The 20,553-nt window shown below is 41.6% G+C and overlaps 1 protein-coding gene across 9 annotated transcripts in view; it reads left to right on the forward strand.

Annotated features, from left to right (window-relative positions):
• Positions 1–20,553, forward strand: part of GALNT9 (polypeptide N-acetylgalactosaminyltransferase 9) — a 429,083-nt gene that overhangs the window by 282,375 nt on the left and 126,155 nt on the right. Inside the window, exon 4 of one of the 9 annotated variants that reach the window (XM_038187424.2) lies at positions 740–894. The exons of 5 other annotated variants lie outside the window; for them this stretch is intronic. Coding sequence is in view for 1 of the 4 variants with exons in the window: in XM_027470003.3 (XP_027325804.1) it covers positions 654–894 (241 nt within the window). In the remaining 3 variants the exon portion in view is untranslated. Of the gene's footprint in view, positions 1–541; positions 895–20,553 lie in introns of those variants that run through there. 3 more of the 9 variants (XM_072024317.1, XM_027470003.3, XM_072024318.1) reach the window with 3 other exon arrangements.

Genomic DNA, 20,553 nt, shown 5'->3' on the forward strand with positions numbered 1-20,553 from the left:
GGTGGGGGCATCGTGTCACCGCAGGGTTTGCAGCAGAGCCAAGGAGGGTCTCTTTACCCCATCCTTTTCCAGGAGCTGCCCGTAGTGGGGCTTGGCTGCCCTCTGGGTGGGCGAAGTAGAGAAAATGGCCACGGGTGACTTCCTTGGGCGAAAAGCCCGCAGCAGGCCCTTCACCCTCGCTGGGGGGTGGAAGCGGGTCGGGGGTGGGGGGAGCGAGCCGGGGGAGTTGCAGCCCCGGCACGGCGGCTCCGCCGTGTGCATATAGATGAGCTGCCCGGAGCACGTCACTGCGCACCGGCGCTCTGCGTTTGGGGCGGCGGAGAGCGAGGGCGGGCGAGCGGGAGCCGCTGCCGCCGCCTCCGGAGGAGGAGGAGGAGGAGGAGGAGGAGGAAGAAGAGGCGGCGGCTCGGCAGGCAGCAGCCGCTCGGCTCCGCGGCCCCCCCGATGCCGCCCAGCCCGCAGCGGCGCGGCCCCCGCGGGGCGAAGGCGGCGGGCGCCGGCGGGCGGGGAGCGGCGCCGTGGTGCTGAAGGACAGCTCCGAGCCGCTCCGCTCCGACCCGCACCGCTCCGACCCGCACCGCTCCGCGCCCCGGCCGCGCCCCGGCGCCGGGTGGCCGCGCCTTGATGTGCCCCCCGCCGCCCCCGCGGCTCCCATGGCGGTGGCACGGAAAATCAAAACTTTGTTGACGGTGAACATCTTGGTCTTCGTGGGCATCATCCTCTTCTCCGTCTACTGCAGGATCCAGGATCGCTCCCAGGAGCTGGTGCAGATCGTCCGGAGCGCGGAGCGCCGGGCCAGGAGTCGCGGGGCCAAGGTGGGCAGCCTGGCGGACAGGGAGGCCATCCTGCAGCGCCTGGACCACCTGGAGGAGGTGGTCTACAACCAGCTCAATGGTACGCGGGGTCCCGCCGTGTCCCTGGGGAACGCACCCCAAGCACCCGCCGGCAGGGGAGGGAAGCCCGGTGTCCGTGGCTGAAGGCAAAAGGAAAAGGGGTAACAGTGGGGTTTTGATGGAGGAATGTGTGGAGGCTCCCCCAAACTCTTGGTCCAAAGTCAGCACTTTTTAGACAGACACAAAGTTAAGGAGGCTGCAGAGTTCATGGGTTTAATGGCTGGTGGGAGTCCCCACAAACTGTACCAGGTTTTATGTTTTACCCAAATATATTAACTCTGCATGGGCAGGTGTTTGTATCGTGCATTCGTTTATAGTTGGAAGTTACATGCTTTGTCTCTGAATTACTTTAAAAACGTTCTGCTAAGTTCTTACGCTGTGTACTTTTAATGGTCTATTTAAGCATAGCACCCATATGTTTCTTTAATGACTGCCATTTAAATTTGATATTATCTTTGGCGAGGAGGGGAAGCATCCACCACTTATTTTTATTACATGCAGTTTTAATTCACTAGCCTTGAAAAATCTTGGTGGGTAAGCAAAGAGCCCTTCTACGTTAGTTAGAACAGGCTAAGCCATGCAAGTTGCTGTCGGACAAATTACATTTCATAGAGAAACTAATTCTTCAAAACAAGTGTATTTTTATTTCCATAGATTCATAAAGTTCTAAATGCAGAACGTCAAAGAAATAAGTATGTGATTAAATACATCAGTGCTTTGGACAAGAAGAAGCTGAAGGAGTAAACTTTTACAAGAGATTTTAATATAAATGTAACATTTAGTGTCTAGTACCAAATAAAACTTGCAGTGTAAATATATTTAAGTATACCAAATGTGCTTCTAGGCTGCTTGTGAAAATCTTACTCATAACATTGATTTAACAAAGGCTACTGCAGTCTTGGAATGCAGACAAATAGAAGGGTTAGTATAAAGTATATTTCCTATTACTACTTTCTGAATGACCATGTAAATCCAAGTAGGTTAGACTGTTATGGGAATATGCAGTCTGAGCCAGTGAGTGTCACAGAGCGGGCATCCCCTTACATGCTTCCATATGCACACGCCTGAGAATAGAAAGAGAAGGAGGACAGGAATGTGAAGTGTGCATGTTTGTCACAAAAATAAGTATCTGTAAATTAGAGGGAAAGTGTCACCAGCTGTGTTTCCTAATGATAATTTGGAGAAGTTCTGAAGAATGTAGGACTTAAGAGGGAAATCCTCCTCCCAAATTCAACGTAGCAATAGAGTTCCCAGACTAAATTAGCTCAGTCCCCAGGCTATATCTATCATAGCTCAACTGAATGATTGCATTTTTTTTTCTTTCCCTGAATTACTTTGTTCCTGGTGGAGTTCATAAGTGAGACTTTGGGTGGATTTTACTAGCTCTGGGTTCATCTAAGCTCAGCATCCCCTGGAGAATCAGCAGGAGTCCTTAATGTCCTAGGCAGGCACCATTGCACGTAATGACTCTGGCTTCCCAGTAAACAGGAAGTTCTCCTGAAAGTATGTCTGTTTCAGTGGCTTTTTTCTTTTTTGTCTTTAATCTGGTTTGTTGGGTATGGAAATTCACAGTGCAATTACTTTAATTAAACTGTTATGTTGCTCCTTCAGGTCATAATAAACACTGAAGGCAGTTTCTTTTTCTTGAAAGTTCTTATAAGGGGAAAATACAGAAAGTTTTTTGAGCTGAACTATTCGAATTTCCTATCCCTTTCACTTCAACCTCTCTCTGACATGGTTGTTTGTTTGTTTTTATTACACTGCAGTACATTAATGCAGATAAATTATTTGGTCATCACTGTGAAAATATAGTTTTGCCAGTTTCTTCTTTTTATTTTAATTTTTTTTCTTCATTTTGTGGCAACAACCCACCCCCAAATTCCTAAAAAAAATAGTAGCTAATCCACTTAAGTCATCCGAGTTGGATCACTGTAAGGGAAATCAGAATCAAACATCTGTGTTTGGGTTTACCTCACTGGTGTTCCTTTTTTAATATCATGACTCATTGCTTAATGGGCATGATGCTGCTCTGGCAACATTGAGATTCAAGGGAGCCTGTCTGTGACAGTGCTTTACTGTGTCTTACAGAACTGGTATTGCACAAGCACTCTGCTCTAGAGCTGTGCAGTTCCATCCTAGTGTCAAGCAAGGTTCCTCAGATAATATCCTGTAGAGTTCTTCATCACAAGGTTAGAGAGCCATTTGATGCCTTATTGGATGTTACTTCTTAATGAGGTGGGTCAAAGTCACTTTTACAGGGAGAAAGAGATATGGGTAGACAGATTTTGTTCATAAGAAATATGAATTCCTTGCATACACTGAACTCATACATGCACCAGGAGCTTGTGCCCGGCCCAATGTTGCTGTTACAACAGCTATCCTGGTTGCAGTTCCAGTTTTCTGCTCTCGGTTCTTTTGAGCTCTTCAGTCTTAGTGTTTTTTTTATTTAGTTTTTCTCTCCTCTTTGGATAATTCCTGAACTGGTAAGACCTTACCTGGACTTTTTCCAGGGACTCTGCTGAAGATCCAGAAAAACACTTCTGTGAGAGACCAGCCCTGTAGCTGCAGAAATACCGAATTTTGTTTCTATCACTTATTTGTTTTCTTGGAATCAAAGAAACATTATTTGAAAGCACATTTTCTGCAAGGAAAAACAAACACATGCAGTAACATTGGAAGTGTATCAGGAGGCAACCTAAAACTGATCACTAGAGAGCTCATTAACTTTTCAGCCTGAATAAACTGAATAAAAATGGCGCGTACAATGCTGGTGGAGGTGTGTGTAGAAAACAGAGGACCATACGTGAAAGGCAGTAGAAAACTGGTCCTTACAATTATCTTTGGCAAAACAAGAATTTTTAGAAAGGAGTGAATGAGAATTGCCGTGAATCCCTGCAGAGTCACGCAGACATACACCCAAACAATAGTTTTCATTTGGCTCGTGCTTTGGTTTTCTATCAAGTTAGAAAAATCATATTTTGAAAGCTTTCTTTATACTCAGCTGCTGCTGTTTTGGCAGAAGTAAATGGCTGGAGCATGCAAAGGGAAAGGAAAGCAGTGAAATGCATCTGGAATTTCCTTGGTGAAACTTTACATAATCTGTTAGTATTTGGCTTTGGGTATCACATTTATTTTGAAAAACCCAGTTATTCTAGCTATAGTTCTTCAATCTGTATCTCCTTTTATTTTTGCTATGTTATTTCTACTAATGAGTATCATTTATTGTCAGTCAACAGAGAACTAAAGCCAGACAGACTTAGTAATGATTCTTGGAATGGCATGACACCTTGGTATTTTGTTCCTTTGACTTTGTTTTTTTCCATGGGGAAAAAAAATCAAAAGGTTTAATTGGCTGTTGTTTATTTTTTCCCCTGATCGGTTATGCATCTGAGTCTGTTGCTAATGATTTACCATAGAGGATAAAGAATTTTTGATGCCTCAACTACATCATAACCTTTCATGCCAAAAGCAATTGAAGGGTCAGACTACAATTTCACTGTAATTGCCTTTTTCCCTTTTCACTGTCTCTTTCCAGTAATACACAACAATCAATACCGCATGTAATTAGATTTCATTCAATCTGCAAAGATTAAGAGAGTTTTCATCTTCTCATTACGTATGCTCACATCATGTCTTCCTACCCTCATCTTCTACATTAGACCTCCTTAACCTGTTCTGTTGCAGATGTGGGGGGATAAGTTTGGAGAATTCCCTTGAATTTGACAGATTATCATTCTCTACACATCATAATTTGATTTTGCTCTCTTTGGGAAGATTAAATACAACAACAATTTCCAGTTTGATAAAGGGGTTTTATACTGCATATGCATTTCATTGAGGAGGCTGAGAAAAAAAATAAAATAAAAATGGACAATTCACATAATTGCAGCATACAGGCTTAAAATGATGGAAATAGCAGGTCCTAGGTGCAGAGGACTGATTCATGCAGACTATGACTCCTGATTTTTAGAGTGTACTGAAAGCAAAGTGATTGCATTTAAAATTCAGCCTGGCAATCTGCATACTTAAAAGGTACAGTAGTATTTTTAAAAAGACAGTTTATTCTTTATAGGCTGGAGTCTGGTTGAAAATGTTTCCAAATTTCCATATTGAAAGTAAGGGTTGGGAAGAGGCTGAAAATGAATTATGTGAATGTCCACATCAGATTTGTCAAAAAGAAGCTTTTACAGCTGGCAACTTTCAGTTGAAGAGCAATTCTTTTGCAGAAAAGACGCAAAGCTGTGTGTGCATGGGGGAAGATTAAGTGCGATTGCCAGCCTTGCATTAATGAAAGGGCACCTTTTCTTACCCACACACAGGTTCTCATGTTATAAGTATTTCATTTGATTATGATCCTATGATAATATGCATCTGACAAAATTAGCACATAATTATTCCTACAAAGCAGCAACTTATTTATGGGGATTCTCCCAGCCATGTACTCTCCTTGCACTGGTGAGAGACTTCTTCATATGCTCCCTTCTCCTTCTCCTTCTCCTTCTCCTTCTCCTTCTCCTTCTCCTTCTCCTTCTCCTTCTCCTTCTCCTTCTCCTTCTCCTTCTCCTTCTCCTTCTCCTTCTCCTTCTCCTTCTCCTTCTCCTTCTCCTTCTCCTTCTCCTTCTCCTTCTCCTTCTCCTTTTCCTTTTCCTTTTCCTTTTCCTTTTCCTTTTCCTTAAGATTGGACCCAGCAAAGGCAGGAATATAGAGTATCTATCATGGCTCTTTTATTATTATTATTATTATTATTATTATTATTATTATTATTATTATTATTATTATTATTATTATTATTATTATTTTAAGTTAGGCTGCAGTTTATCTGTTTCCCACACAGCACAGAACAAGTGTTCTCGCTTGTTCTGGATCAATTTCTCAGGGTGAGGTAACCCAGCATTGCCACAGGCCTGACCTTCTGTATTGAAAAGTGATGGTCAAGCCCAAAACACTAATTTCAATTTCACATTGGCTTTGGCTGTGTTAGTCTTGATTTATGTAGCTGAGGGAACTCATAATCAGTGATTTCAGGAAGGCCAAGAATTTCTTGCCCAAAATAAGGTAAGAAAATATCATGATTTGCAATTTGGATAGCCCCTATGAAAATAAAATGTAACATTAAAAACAGTATTACTCCATTTAGGCACATTAGGAAGAAAATGTCTAAAGGTTTGGTAGAAAGAAGATGTAAATTTATTTTGTTAAATGGGCAAAATTGCATTCAACTCTTCAAAATATAGACAAATATAAAAAATGTACCTCCAGTCCAGCAGCACATGAGCGATTGTAAGTCTCTCCCTGTACTCTGTTTTGTGTACTGGCAACTATTTCTTATGCAACGTTTCTGCTTTTTGCTATTTTATTTGGGAAGAAAGCTTATTTTGTCAGAAAAATCACGTGGTAATTGTATCATTGATTCATTTATTTGTGTAGAACTTGAATCATTTCTGCTAGATAGGATAAAAGCAATGTTTACAGGGGTGGAAGGAAAATCTTTGGCTGATGTGGTGGTTGTGTTGCCTTACGGAAGATATTCCAGTTCAGTTTATTTCAATTTCTGGAGTTGGAAAAGCAAATATGGGGCTGTCACGCAGTGCAGTGCTGCAGTGTGCTTGTGGCACACGCTTAACCAACAGACGAGTTTAGAGAATTAGAAAAACTGGCTTTAACTTTGATAATGGGAGGTGGAGTTGGTTTTGTTTGTTATTTGTTTTCTTAAAGTAAGTAATGGCTGGTAGCAGCTAAACCAAGAGCATCATTTAAACATGCAGTTCCAGGCACTGAGTGTATGGCTGTTCTCCAAGGAAATAATAAGATTTATGAAAGGAAGGAAAAGAAATGAGTCATGTTTAACAAATCTTCCTTTTATTAATGCCCCTCTCTAACCTTACTAATGGGTACTCAGTCTGTCCTTCTTTCTCAGTATTCTTGGCATGCTTTTTTATTATTGTTATTATTTGTGGGGTTTCACTTGCTAGTAATTTCCATTACTTATTTTAAACTAACAAACCAAAAGGGAAAAAAGAAAAAGAGAAAAGAGAGGCTCTGATGTTCTGGATAACAGGAAGGAAGGAAGACAATGACAGCAGAGCAGCTTCCAACCTTGTTGTAGTCCTATTGATCAAAACTGTCCTCTGAAATAAGAGAATTTCCGCTTCTGAGAATGAAAACCAGACAGAGATCCTCCCACTGACCACAAGTCATCTTCTCCTGAGAGCACAGAGCTAATGCAGCAAGGGCTTAATTTGATGTGTAGATGACTTCTGTCTGGTTTTCCTATAAACCTATAGTGCCATGAAAATGGTTGTGAATATCTGAAAGTCACATAGGTAATGGGCAAAACCCATTTCAAGGACAGGGTGGCAGACACAAGCAGATTAAAGGTTGTATTTCTGCCGTATAATTTTTATGCTTTCTGGTGTCCTGAAATGTTCAGGTTTCCCAGATAGTTTTGGGGATGTGCTGTAGCTCCACAACACTTTCTGGTTACTCAGCAAGTCCCATAGGCCATAAAAAGAGTTATGCGGAGCAGGGCTGTCTCCTGAGCCAAGATTTGTTTGATTTATAGAACAGAAAAGAGTCATCAGAGAGCATTGTGACACATGTTGGTCTCAGGTCCTCAGGTTAGTTTGAGTTTAATGCAGAGTAGTGCAGTTAGGGATGAACTAGGGATAGTTATGTAATTTCTTTCTCAATCTAATCTTCTAGGCCTCTGAGTACTTACTTGTAAACTCTCCAGTGCACTAAAGAGTATGGAGTTTTACCCCATGAAGATATCTTCAAAATCTTAGTAGATTTCATCTTTTCAGTGTTGGCTTATCTATAATTTATGTTGTATCTTTCATTCCTGACACTATCTGCACTGATAGCATACAAGTGTGTGATGAAGACATGGATAATCTCTACTTCTTCCCTGGCCTTGCTTTTTGAACTCTGAAGCAGTAGGAAAAGGCCCTCCAGTTGCATCAGCAGGAACAGGCTGTAGATGTCTGAGGAGGCAGTATGTCAGAGCTGAGTTCTGCTTTCTTCTCCCTCGATTTGATGTTACTCCCCCACAATGAGGAAATATGGGCTTGAGTTTTTGTCATTCTTTGAACTAGCTTTTTATTTCATCCGGTTTAGCTTACTTGGTTTCCCAGGATCATCCAGAGGAGCTCTTACAGGAGCTTCCTACCCCTCTTACCGCATCTCTCAGGCCCTTTCATTTCTGAATGATTGTATGTGTGTTTGTTTACGCCATCTTGCTGAAACGTGTGTTGAAAGAGCTGTTTTAGTGACTACGGATGGGTAGGTTGGTCTTTGGAGTAAAAGGAAGAACGGATGACCTTGGGGTGACGTTAACCTGCTTGCTGATTGCCATCAGGCTCAGCTACTCTGTGAGCTTTCTGCCCAGTCTTGCAAAGCTGTATGGCAAAGCAGATGTGGCTCTCTGCCTCTCCCTTTATTTCACCTGGCTGACTTGTTCTGAGGGATCTGCTGTCAAGGAAAGGAAGAGCCCGAGACCATGAATGGGTTTGTATTCTCAGTGCATGGAGCCCTCCTTAGTGAAACACTGCGGCAGAATAGGCCCCATTCTGTGAATCTCTGACAAATGGCAGCAAGTGAATACACGGTGTTCTACAAGCACGTCCTTCATTTCTGGCCTTGGAGGAGAGTCCAAGGGCAGCTGCGGGGTGGACAGCTGAGGAGAGAATAGACCTGATTCTGCTTTGTCATTGTCAGCAGTGTGTGGACACAGTTTTCTAGGGGTCTGAAGAGATGTCTGAGTAAACAAGCTGAATGTCTTTAGGAATGGTGAGGCCATAGATTTCTGAGTATTTTAAGCCTTGCACCACCTTCTCTACAGCCATTTTCTAAAAGCCCTTTCATTTGCCACCAGTCTGATTTATACTTTTAATACTTGAACTGTAATTTGCATGTCATCCTGGGAGAATGGGCAATTATTAAGAAAACTAAACCAAGGAAAAGGATAGGTTTTTGAAAGAGCTTCTCTATCTAAGCATCACAACTTTAGAAATGGTTCTGTCAGGCAGAGGTATTTGGTGCCAAAGCGTGGCAGGAGAAAGTAGCCTATTGCACAGCATCATTTGGAAATCACATCCAAAAACCAAGCTCAGTCAATAAAAGATGCCCAAAATATGTAGGAACATGTTGAGCCTCTGGGATTCTTTATTGAATTTGCTTCAATCTTAACCTCCTGGGTTAAATGTTAAAGCAAATGCAAAAGTGGAAAGCAAGTGCCGTAGTGCCAGTGTCTCTCTTGGGTTGAATACCTGCTGCAAAATAGTGCTCTCTCTGGGTGGAGAGCAGATCCTTACTGCAAGCACACAGCTCGGACCCCAGAGGATGGCACTTAGGAGTTATCCTCAATGCATTAGAGCACTTTGGGCTGCATCAGAAACTTGTGCAAGGTCACAGAGTCTCTAATTCCTGTTTCCCACAGCCCAGAGTAGCACCATAGCCGAGGTACTATGATACTGTCCCCAAAACAAAAGGGGTTTTGTTGCACAGGTGCTCGTTGTTTGGAAGGTACCCACCATGGCAGCTGAAATGCCCTCTCCTGCAATACTGGAGGCTTGCATCTCATTTCATCTCTGTGGCATTTTTGGTAGGGTGACAGGGTTAATTGGTTGGTTTTCAATTGGACTCTTTCTGCTGGTTTTGTATTTTATTTGGCAATGGGGCTTCACTGCCCTTTTAGAATTTGAATTTATTTTTTTTTTCCACAGCTCTCAGATGCCTCTAGGTTGTGAAGGTTTTGTAAATAAAAATGTATTTTTGTTATATGAACTCATTTCAAGCAAGCTTTGTGTTGTAGAAAAGACTTGTGGCATTCTTTCCTGTGCATACAGAAGGCAGTGACTAAAAAATCGCCAATTGAAATAGCACTGTATAACCTAAAGGTTAGTCATCTTTGGGATTAAAACTTGCAGTTGCTTTATAGATTCCTTGTCAGGCAGATTTCTAGCCATCCAGCCACGTGTAAAAGGAGGCTACTGATAGCTGCAAAATTTTGCATCTGCAAAGCTCAGTCCCATTGGTGACTACAACAACCACAGCCTGCAGATCAAAAGGATTTTGATACCTGTTGTCCTGTTGTCAGCTAGCCAACGAGCTCGGTGCATTCCCATGTTTGTATTACAAGCACTGCACTAGAGGTGCTGAGCAGGGACTAGTGCTGTTCACACCTCTAATAGGAAACACAGGCTGCTGCACAGAGCTACTAATCCTAAAACACGATGATAGATTGCAGGTGACTCCATGTAACAGATGGGAGTGGAGTATAAGGTAAGAGTGAGCTGGTCACGTTCAAGTTATTAAACAACCTAAAACCAAGCTGCCTGGCTGCTGAAACAAAATTTACACAAGCAGTGAGTGACTTGGGCTTGGAAAAAATGGGTGGCTGAGTGGTTTAGGAGTTTGCCTGTGTTAACCTTGCATTTGGAAACATTTGTTTGGTGGTTCTGTTATGTAATTTGTGTCACATGGAGAATCCCCTCAGTCCAGGTTGGTGGATTTAGGCTTCTGACTTCCAGCATAGTCACAGATGTGCGGATGGCTGAATGCTCCACTGAAGCCTGCTTATGTATTTCTTCTTCGTGACTTATCTTTTCTCCCACTTTTAAATGGTTTTTGCTCTCAGCTACTCCATTTTCGAATATACAAAATCAATCATCTTTGATTTTAAACCTATGCCAGTGTGATCCTCCTCTTGAAATAGATCCATCTGGCTCAATAAGTTTTCATTCAACGGAAAATTAATTCTGGAATGGAAGGGGCTTTTATAATGCTTCGTATCCAATGGGGCTATGTGTAAAACCTTTTGTTTTCTGAAAGAGTCAGATAGGTACGGTTGCCATATTCACAAGCCTACAAAACCCCAAGTCAGGCTGCAGAGAGCCCTCTCTGGGTTCAGAGAATCAAGAATTTCTCCTGTGACTCATTCTGAACCTGACCTGCAGAATAACTGGATCCTTTGTCTCTCTCTTTCAGTTACGCATTAAAAAATTCACCAAGTGAATGTTTAAAGTGAATGACAAATGTTTAAAGTCTTTCTTGCACAGTATGAAGAGCAAAGAGAAGATGTACAGAAATTGGAGAGAAATGTTCTTGAGAAAACAAAGACATGGGGTAACTTTGAAGCTAGGGTGGTACAGGCTGGCATGCCAGCACAGGCTGAGCGGTGCAGCCTCAGAGAAGGTGCAGATCAGTGCAGAGGGCATTTCTGCATGTTATAGCACTTGGTGTTTAGGCATCTCTCAGCATCTCATTATGCTGACAAGAAGCTAGAGGAAGAATGCTGTTGTCTTAGATCCAGCATTGAGATCCAGCATTCCAAAACACTGGAGACTGTGGAAGAATGAAACTGGTGAAATACTTTGTGAAATGTGTATTAAAATTATCGATGAAGTGAATGTGGGATTGGTGAACTGGAGTCCGGGTCTGTGCGTGAGTTCTGCTGGGACTGCTGTTGCCCTAAGGAGAGGTGGAGCTTTCTTGCAGCACAGCATACAACAGGTTGCTTCGGTAAAGTCCAGAACAGTTTTTTGTCACTGAACTGGAAGAAGATGCCTCTGATCTCCTTTATGGGTAATATTGCATGCCTACTTTATTGGTAATATTGCACGTCTACGGCTTTTCTGTGCCAGACATGAGCATCGGTGCATATGGCTGATTATTTTCAGAAGTATTGCCATGTACTGATCTGACAAATACCCTGTTTGATAAAATGTTTTGTTTGATACGCTGCTGCTGAGGGCATGTGGATTTGGGAACATACCTTGCTTTATATTCTTTTCAAAGCTGGGGAGAGGTGGGGGACACAAGAAGCACTCCTACTATAAATAGTCAGATTACTTTCTTAATAAATGCCAGAGGAAGGAAGCAGAGTTGTATGGAGTGCTGTGTGTCCTATCATTATGGTGCTTCACCACTGTCTCTCTCCCTTCCTAGGGAAAAAGTGCTAATTTAGTGAATCGAGCATTTCCATGTGAATTCTCCTTACCGTGGTATCTTTACAGGGAAAGTGGTTTTAAATGGGGTTACAGTCATACCTCGTTATTTCATCGAGTCCCCAGTCTGTGGCCAAAAAACATGCTCTTTTATCTCGTAACCTGCTTCTCATCATCGCCTCTAAGACCTGACAAGAAGCATGTGTGAGCTCGTGGAGACAGGAACTGGGAGCTAAAGGAGAAGCTCCAGAGCTAACCTTTGAGAAAATATTTAGAGCTGTTGAAACACAAGACTCATGCTAGGGAGACCTGGGCTTCATTTCCTGCTGTGCCTTTGCTTTGCTCTGTAGCTGTGGTGCCAGCTCACCTCTCTGCTCTTTTTCTTCCCGTCCCCATATCTACTTAGCTGGGGGGGTCTGAGTCCACACTAATCTGCGCAGTGTCTTACCTAGTGGTGGTGTTCATCAGTGGGATAAATAACAGCCAGACGTCCAACAGACCTAAACATCCTGTAATTACTGTAACTAACCCTCAGAATAAGCACTTAGTTCCTTGAACAGCAAAACCAAGAAAGCTGATTTTTGGGGGGCTGATGACCTGGATGTGAATTCTTGGGGGGGTCTCTTACAACTCTGATAGGTCTCTTGTATTTGAGCTTTCACTAAACCTCTTCTCTCCGTGGGGACATTTAAATTCTGCTTTCTTCCCAGATGTCTACTTCTGTGACACTTGCAGAAATGTGATTTTTGGAGACCTCTGACTGTCTGCCAAGCTTTGGCTGAAATTAGACCTAGTCCTCAAATTCTAACGAGCAGAGGTGTGGGAAGGGTATGAGAGAGGGAATATTGGTAGACAAATGCAGACAGCATTATCCCACAAACTGGTTTTCCTTAGCAAATTGGGCTAAAATTTGTATCAGTGACAAATAGGATTTTTTCTCATTTAAGCACAAAGATAAAAATCGAGTCCTTAGATTTTAAAGGAACCAAATGCCACTTGCTCTGTTAATTGGAGATATGTTAATGTAAACATATTTTCCTGTTTTCCTGCTTACTTAGATAAATAACTACAGCAACATGAGACTAAACCCGCATTGCAGGAGAACATCTTTTATTTTCAGTTTCCTGAAATGGCAGATGTGGGTCCCACCAGCCTGTCTCACCACCTTTCAGTAGTGACTGAAGGATTCAAATATGCAAGGATCAGGGAAAATGATGCTGTGTTGCTCTCTGCTAGGTACAGTGAAACATGCCCTGCTGCTCTCCTCCTCAGATAACCTTCCATGGCCCAGGGGGCTCAGCATGGTCTTCCACTGGGTGCTGGAAAGCTCTTTCTGCTCATAGGAAGTGTGCCTTTGCCCTGAAGTTTAAGCAGAACCATTTGATGCATCTGCTTTGTGTCCTTGAGCAGCAAGTGTGTCCGAACTGTAGGCTCAGACCTCCATTTTCTGCAATTCAGATATTTTGCTCTGGTTCATACCTGTCTCTTCACTGACGGATCTTCTCCTGTATAAAGGCACCTTATATCCCTGTCTTCACTTCTTTCTTTACCGTGTAATTTAGCATCTCATAATGTAACTATAAATACAAACCTGAGACACTGCGGGGACAGGAAAGTTCATTCTTTTATGGAGTTCCTGTGGAAAGAAAAGTTTGGAGAAAAAATGAGGCTCCGAAAATTTGAATTTCTTTTTACATAGCCTTTGTGTAAACCAGATAAGTACTGTTGCAGTCAGTGCAATTAGGGAGGTAGACTGGAGAAGCCTGACCCACACTTTCTAGAACTCAGCCATGAACTTACATGTGGTCTGAAGCTTATATGCATGTGATGGCTTTAAACATGCCCTGTAGGTGGATCAAAGTAGCCTGCGCTTGCCAAATGCACTCCCTTTGCCAAGCAAAGCCCACTTTGTCTTGGAGTAAGTTTGTCAGGGCCGAAGCAAGCTGTAGGTCACAGTCAATTCATAAAAATCCCAACATGCAATGAAGCCAATCTTGTTCATAATGAATTGGGTATTACAGCAATGCTGTTTTTTAAAGTGCCTGTAAGAATGGATTGTAGCTTTCCCACTCCTGGAAGTCTGAGTAAATTTATCTTTATATCAACAATAAACCAGAAAGGGCAGAAATCAAACTATTCAATGTTTTTATTACTGCTTTTAAATAAAACACTGTGCCAATATTTTGCTTTAACATTGCATCCTTATTTTCTCAATTTTATTGACAAATGCTATTTATTCTAATTTTTCCTTTTGTTTGCAAAACTATCTCCTACTTTGATTTACTTTCTCCAGACCGTACAGTACCTAATTCTTTGTATTTTTCGCCACTAAATTCCTAATTAATTATGTGCAATACCAAGGCACTTCAAAAACAAGTATGATTCTCATCATTGTGGACTCCTACTCCTGCCCCCCTGCAAAAAGGACAGAATCAGACACTCAGTTGTGGCACATCCTGTAATAGATCTGCTATAAATGTGGTTGCCAATTTATCTCACCATTGAGGACCCTCTGAATTGGAATGGTCTTCATCCATGGTAGCCATAAATTGTTGATTTTTAAGCATTTTGGTTTAGATGCTGAGTCCTGGTCTGTGTTTTTGCTGTTTTAGATGTGTCCTGTGTTTGTTTTTGGACTGACCTCTCCTGCTGGTAGAAAATTAAATCAAATGTGTATTAAGAAGTTGATGGAAGGAAGCACTGCAGCCTAACGTTGACAAGCAAGGCACAGCTGTAGTGTATGTTGACATGAGATACAAAAATAAAAGTGAAGGAACAGGAGGAAAAGCAAAGATGTAGGTCCTTTTTCAAACCAAGTTTCTGAGCTAAACTCCATGAATGGTCACAAAGATATGCCTGAAAAAGAAGCAAACATAATTCAAGAAAAATACACATATCTACAGATGTAAAATAGGTAGGCTGTCAGGCAAATGACTGTGTTTTGAAGCCAGCTGTCAATATTGCTGTGTAATGATGCAAAGGAAAAGTATGCCACCTGTAAAAAGCCTGCACAACGATATCACAGTCAAAGGAAAATGGAGGAATTAACGCTCTCTCTGGCTCCCATCAAAACCAGTATCCAAATTACCTGATTTTCAAAAGTGGGCAAGAAGAGATCTGATGGAAGTATTTACAACCTCATGTCCTTAGTGGCAGCTGATCTCTCCTGTCATCTGTTCCCAAGGAGGAATGCCTGATAATCAGGGTGAGAGGCAGCAGATTGAGAACCAGTGCTGCTCTGACAAAACTGGGGAGCTTTTCAGGTCATTTGATTCCCTCATTGTTGTAAAAGACACCAGATGATCACAGAAACATAGAACTGTAGAATGGTTTGGGTTGGAAGGGGCCTTAAAGCTCATCTAATTCTAGCTGCAGGGAGAGCAGTGGATGTAGCCAGCAGGTCTGTAGGCGTTGCGTTGTCTCTTTAACGTCGTTGCATTGCCATAGGTGGACTTGGTGACTAATTTCACAGTTGTGGAAAATTGAGATCCTACTTTGAAGCATAATGTGATTTTTGAGTTCCAGTAGCGACCATGGCTGGATTTAATGCTGTCATTCTCCACTGTGTAAAATGGGTAGAACAACAGGGAGCTTTTCAGTCATGCAAATGGCAAGTGTTGTATGCAACTTTGTTATTGGGAAAGCTGTCTGTGCGATTATGTTAGTTTAATTTAATAACAGGCTGTTTAGGTAAATGACTGGGGAGGCATATGAATGTCTGCAAATAATGTGGACAATGATTGCAAAATGATGCTGCAGGAGATGGGCTTGTCTGGGCCTTGTCAGCAGCTCACCAAACATCCTTGAGCAGGGAGAGAAGTGTCTTGCTTAGTCTTGGACACAATCCCTCTGAGACACAGCATGTGCCTGGATGAAACCAGGGCTGAAAGGAATTAATTTAGCAGGCTTGGCAGTATCAGATGTGATGCAGCTTTTGATTAGATTAGCCTTTAATATCAGCACAATGGAACCTACAGTAAGATAAGCCTACATAGGACCTAAAGTCTGATTTATTTTTTTTTTTAAGATTCCTTGTATTTAAAGATAATTGCTCCCTTACGTATCCCAGACCTGTGGGATTTACTGCTATAGTTAAGCTGGCCCAAAAATGGGCCAGTCAGGGATTTCTCACCCAAAATAATGGCAGAAATTAAAAGGGTATTTTTGATGTTTAAAGAGGTGCAGTCAGCTCTATAGGTACAAGAAAACGTCACTGCATCCAGTGCCAGCTTTGGGCTCCATCCCCAGTCCTTGTGTCTGAATTCCCTTCCTGCATTCACCTGCCACTTCCATTCCCTACCTCTGAGTCACACAAGCAAACTGCTTGTTTTTTTAAAAAGATCTTTTGCTCATTTATGGAATGAAAGCCCCTTAGCTTGGCTAGGAGCAGGCTTATTCCTGAAGCTAATTAAACTGTCCCAAAGTTTTAGCTCATGTCCCTTGGGGCTTTCAGTAGAAACCCCTTTCCCTTTCTCCAGAGTGGTTTTGTTATTGTGTTAATAATCACTTTCCCCAGGAGTTGTCACCTCTGTTTCCCTGAAAAAATTAAAGCAAATTTAATATATTGATACAGATGATCCATTTCATGTGAGTCAGTGACACTCTGACCGTGACAGTGCCAGAGAATTCATTGCTGCAGGAGGCCATTGAATCCAGTATTAGTGGCCAGGTTTTTAAAGGGAGCTGGGTAGTTTTAATCCCCATTTCTACCTGTCTGAGTTAAGATAATGAGGGTAATCTAATATTATGCTTCAGGGCTTTAGTTACATGCCTATGGGGTTCAGAAGAGAACTCTGCTTCCAGGGACTGAGCAGAGTTTAATTGGCCAAGTGCTTTATGATTTGTGTTTCGCTTCCTCTGAAGCCTCAGGTATTGACTGCTGCCAGAGGCCAGATACCAAACGACACTCAGATTTTGTTTCCTTTTAATATCAATGGGCTGCCAGGCAGCTACCCCAATGTTTCAGCCCCCATTTTCATAACTCCAGATTTATGCCATCACCAGAGGAGGAGTTTTCTGGCTTTCCTCCAAAGCCCTGAAGAAAAAATCCATTTTATGTATTTCACCAGCACAAGCCACAAATCAGCTGGGATTTTAAAACTTCTAGAATAATCTTGGTATCTTATTTATTTAAAGAAAGCAAACTGATCTTTCTCTGTGAATGATCTTTTTGATCATTAAAATTAAAATATATATTAAAAAATCATAATCACTGATATTTAACTTAGAATTTTGCATACAGGATGGGGTCATGTTTTCTTTTTTTTTTACTCAAAATTTAAGTTTAGAAATATATCACATATCTCTCCCTTGTTTAAGGATTTCTGCTCTTTAGAAATTGATTTTACTTATATCGAGGCTCTAACAAAACTCTGGCATCTCCCTTACTATCTATCAGTTTGGGATCGACATCCTACCTCACAAATGGGCTTTTATCTTCATCTCCAGTGTCTGCGTAGCTCCTATTTCTTGGTCTTTCCAGTCATCAATCTGTTTATCTCCTCCTGAATTATCTGCTGTAATTAGAATACATTTTCTCCTCTCAGGGGGAAACTAGCTCCAAATGAGTATTCTATAAAAGCAATTACTTTTGATATTAGATATCTGTACATAAAAACACAGTATTTCTTCCAATTAAAAAGGACTAATGAATTCTGTGCCCAGAGAGGAGTAGCCTATGCAGTGCTACTGTTTCTGCTGAGCCAGTGAACAAAAAATGAGGCTTGTAAAAGGCTGTCCAGTCACTTCATCCCTCCACCTCAGTAGTCTTCTCAAAGAAAAATGTCTTACAGGATTATCAGTCACCTGTGGACAAAGGTTGAGAAACAATTTTTAGGCTTCCATTTGAACAGAAAGAACAGCCTGGAAACAAGAGGTCAAAGTACAAAAACACTGGCACCTCCTAGTTCCTAGGCCAAAAAAGTTGTAGAGTAAGAGCTTCAGCTTTGTAAGAAGTTATTGTACTTTTTCCTTTTCAAACCATCAGCCATGGGATACTGTTTGTCTTCTCTGTGCTGCATCTTCAGAGGTACTTGGAGCTGATACTAGATACTAGGGGACATAAATCTTTCAAGCAAGGAAGCAGCAAACTTGATTACAACTATAAAAAATGAGACTGTGTTTTGGATTTCAGATAAATGGAAGTGCTGGAACCATTTAAATTGGATAGAGTTTTGTTCTTTACTCTCCTCTTTGTAAAAAGTTGGAGCTGGTGTCCCTGTGGAGTGTGATTTGTTGAATGTTTCTGTATGTAAAACTAAATCACATTCACCTACATCATTCATCCTAGTTCAGAAAGTAAGCACCTTTGTTATAGACAAAATTCAGATCAGTTCCCTGGGCAGCAAATCTTAGATATTAGGTAGGCTTGTTGAGAGATGGTGTCAGAAGAAACTGATTTGGGATATGGAAAGTTGGGAGACGCAGTAAGTAAGTAGGTAAGGGCCAGACTCTGTTTAACATTTAGATAGAGCCAGACACTACTGACTCCTCACGATGCATACTGCTCCTTACAAAGTTGACTGAAATAGTTTTAATGGTGAAATAGTTTCAAAGATTACTTCCTTCTGGATACTGTTTATCCATGTGCTTGCAACTGCACAATGGTTTACTTTTCCAGGTTTAATTTTGATGCACTGAGCTGCAAATACATTTACCAGTTTCTTTATTTCTTTGGGACAAAACAATTTTTGGATATTCTCCCAAATGATAATTTCAGAGAGCCACTCTTTAGCTATGATCATTTCTTCATTAACCAGGGCTTGTGCGATACTGGTTGGAGCCAATGAAAGAAGCAGATAGATGTTCTTGGCAAATTTTGACATGGATACCTTTGGCAAAAATGAAGTGTACAGCATGGGAGATGAGATAAAAGAAAGCACAGGCTATAAAACTTGTTCAGCATTTTGGCAGAGTTAGGGTGCTGTTACAGGATGGCGAAGAGAAAAATACCATTCTGTATGTGATGCCAGTATGAGATCCCATAGCGTTAGGATCTGCAAACCTCACAGGAAATCGCTGCATGGAAGATGCTTCAGTTTTTGCTGGAGTTGCATACTGAAAGAAATTGAGGGAGGCTCCTTTCTTAATTTCCATACTAACCACGATAGGCCATCACTGTTCTTGGTTTCTGGCTCTGCCACCATATCTTGTGCTGAGGAGATCCTTAACCTTTTAACACCTCCTTTCTGCCCAAGGATGGAGAGGATGACTTCTTGCAGCCTCAAGGGGCATTGAGAGTCCATCCTCAATAGTGTTTGGAAAACATTATGACATTTCACTGATGGTTACAAAAGAGCTCCAAGTACTGTCTGTATAGTGGAGGCTGCTTTGTATTTAGTAGCCCAGCGAAAGGGCATGTGAGCCAACCCAACCTTGTGCAAAACCATTGTCTTGGAGCACTTCAAGTGCTGAAGTATCCAAGATAGGAAGTTTTGTTTTGTTTTGTTTTAATTTCCAAAAAAAAGAGAGATTTTTCTGGTACTGAATCTAAAGTGCAAAATCTGCCTCACTTGGAATGTGGTGGATAACCATAGTTAGTGCCTTTTATTCAAAGATTTCAAAGCATTTTGTGCAAGTAGCTATTGCTGCCATCGTGTATCTTCTATATGTCCCTTCTTTTTCAAAGCGTCTGTCTGGAGGGATGTATCTGCCCAATTTGGATTTGAGACAAACTCGTGGCACCTTTTCCCTTGGCTGTAGCAAATGTGCCCAGCACAACCTTGTTCATCCCCCACAGGATGTCTTCTGTAGCACCCAGCCTGGGCAACGTGTTCAGTTGGACATCAGACCAGATCATCCCTGCACTGTGCTGGGTGTATGTGTGAAGGAAGGCACTGTTTACATGATCGAGCCTTTCTCTGATTTAAACATGGCATTTTGGAAACCATTTTCCTCATAGTTATTTTTAGGGCTCACTAAAATGGAGCTATAAACATCAAGACAACTAATGAGCTGAACCTGGTCTCGACTCTATGAACCTTTTTACTTTCACTCAAAAGATAAAACTGGAAATGCTAAAAGTCAGCTTTGGCAATCTATGTAGAGTTACTATTGCTCCTGATTTTTTTTTAATCTTTTTTTTACTGTTCTTTGTTAAACAAGCATCTAAAGATTTTTATTGCCTTCCATGGTATGCAGGCAGGTTTTCAAGTGAGAAATCAGAGCTGGAAAAGGAAGGATACAACTGTTATGCCGATGAGTTTTGTGTTTCCTGTTTAAAAGAGAAGTGTTTTGGGAGTTGCAGGTAAAACTACTGGGTGACTGTGCCAGGTTTTTTTTAGAAGGATATGGTTTATTACCTCTTTTTAATGTGCTAGGAACCAACATAGTTTTCAGGATCTATTCTAGAGTGTAGCTGGTCAAAATGAAGAGTAGGTAAAGGGCCACAGGTGCTGAAGGGGAAGGTGACCCTGCCAGAAGTGGCAGGAGGGCCAGGAAAAAGCTCTGAACAGCTCTGTGCTATTGTGAATGTGGGCATGTAATTATTCTCAGTTGCTTATCTTTATTTTGAATTGGAAAAAGGTTAATTATGTCTGAGAACCTTGTCTGAACCTGATTTACAGCTGCCTGTAATTGTGTTGCAAAAATATATATACATATTAAAAAAAAAAGACTAAAATAGTCTAAAATATAGTTTGATCTTGCTTTTGCCGTAGTTTCTCACGTAAATCTCTTCAGTAATTTTCCCATTGTGTCAGGATTTATGGTGAAAA

Source organism: Anas platyrhynchos, chromosome 16 (assembly GCF_047663525.1).
Source record: "Anas platyrhynchos isolate ZD024472 breed Pekin duck chromosome 16, IASCAAS_PekinDuck_T2T, whole genome shotgun sequence".
Classification (NCBI taxonomy): domain Eukaryota; kingdom Metazoa; phylum Chordata; class Aves; order Anseriformes; family Anatidae; genus Anas; species Anas platyrhynchos.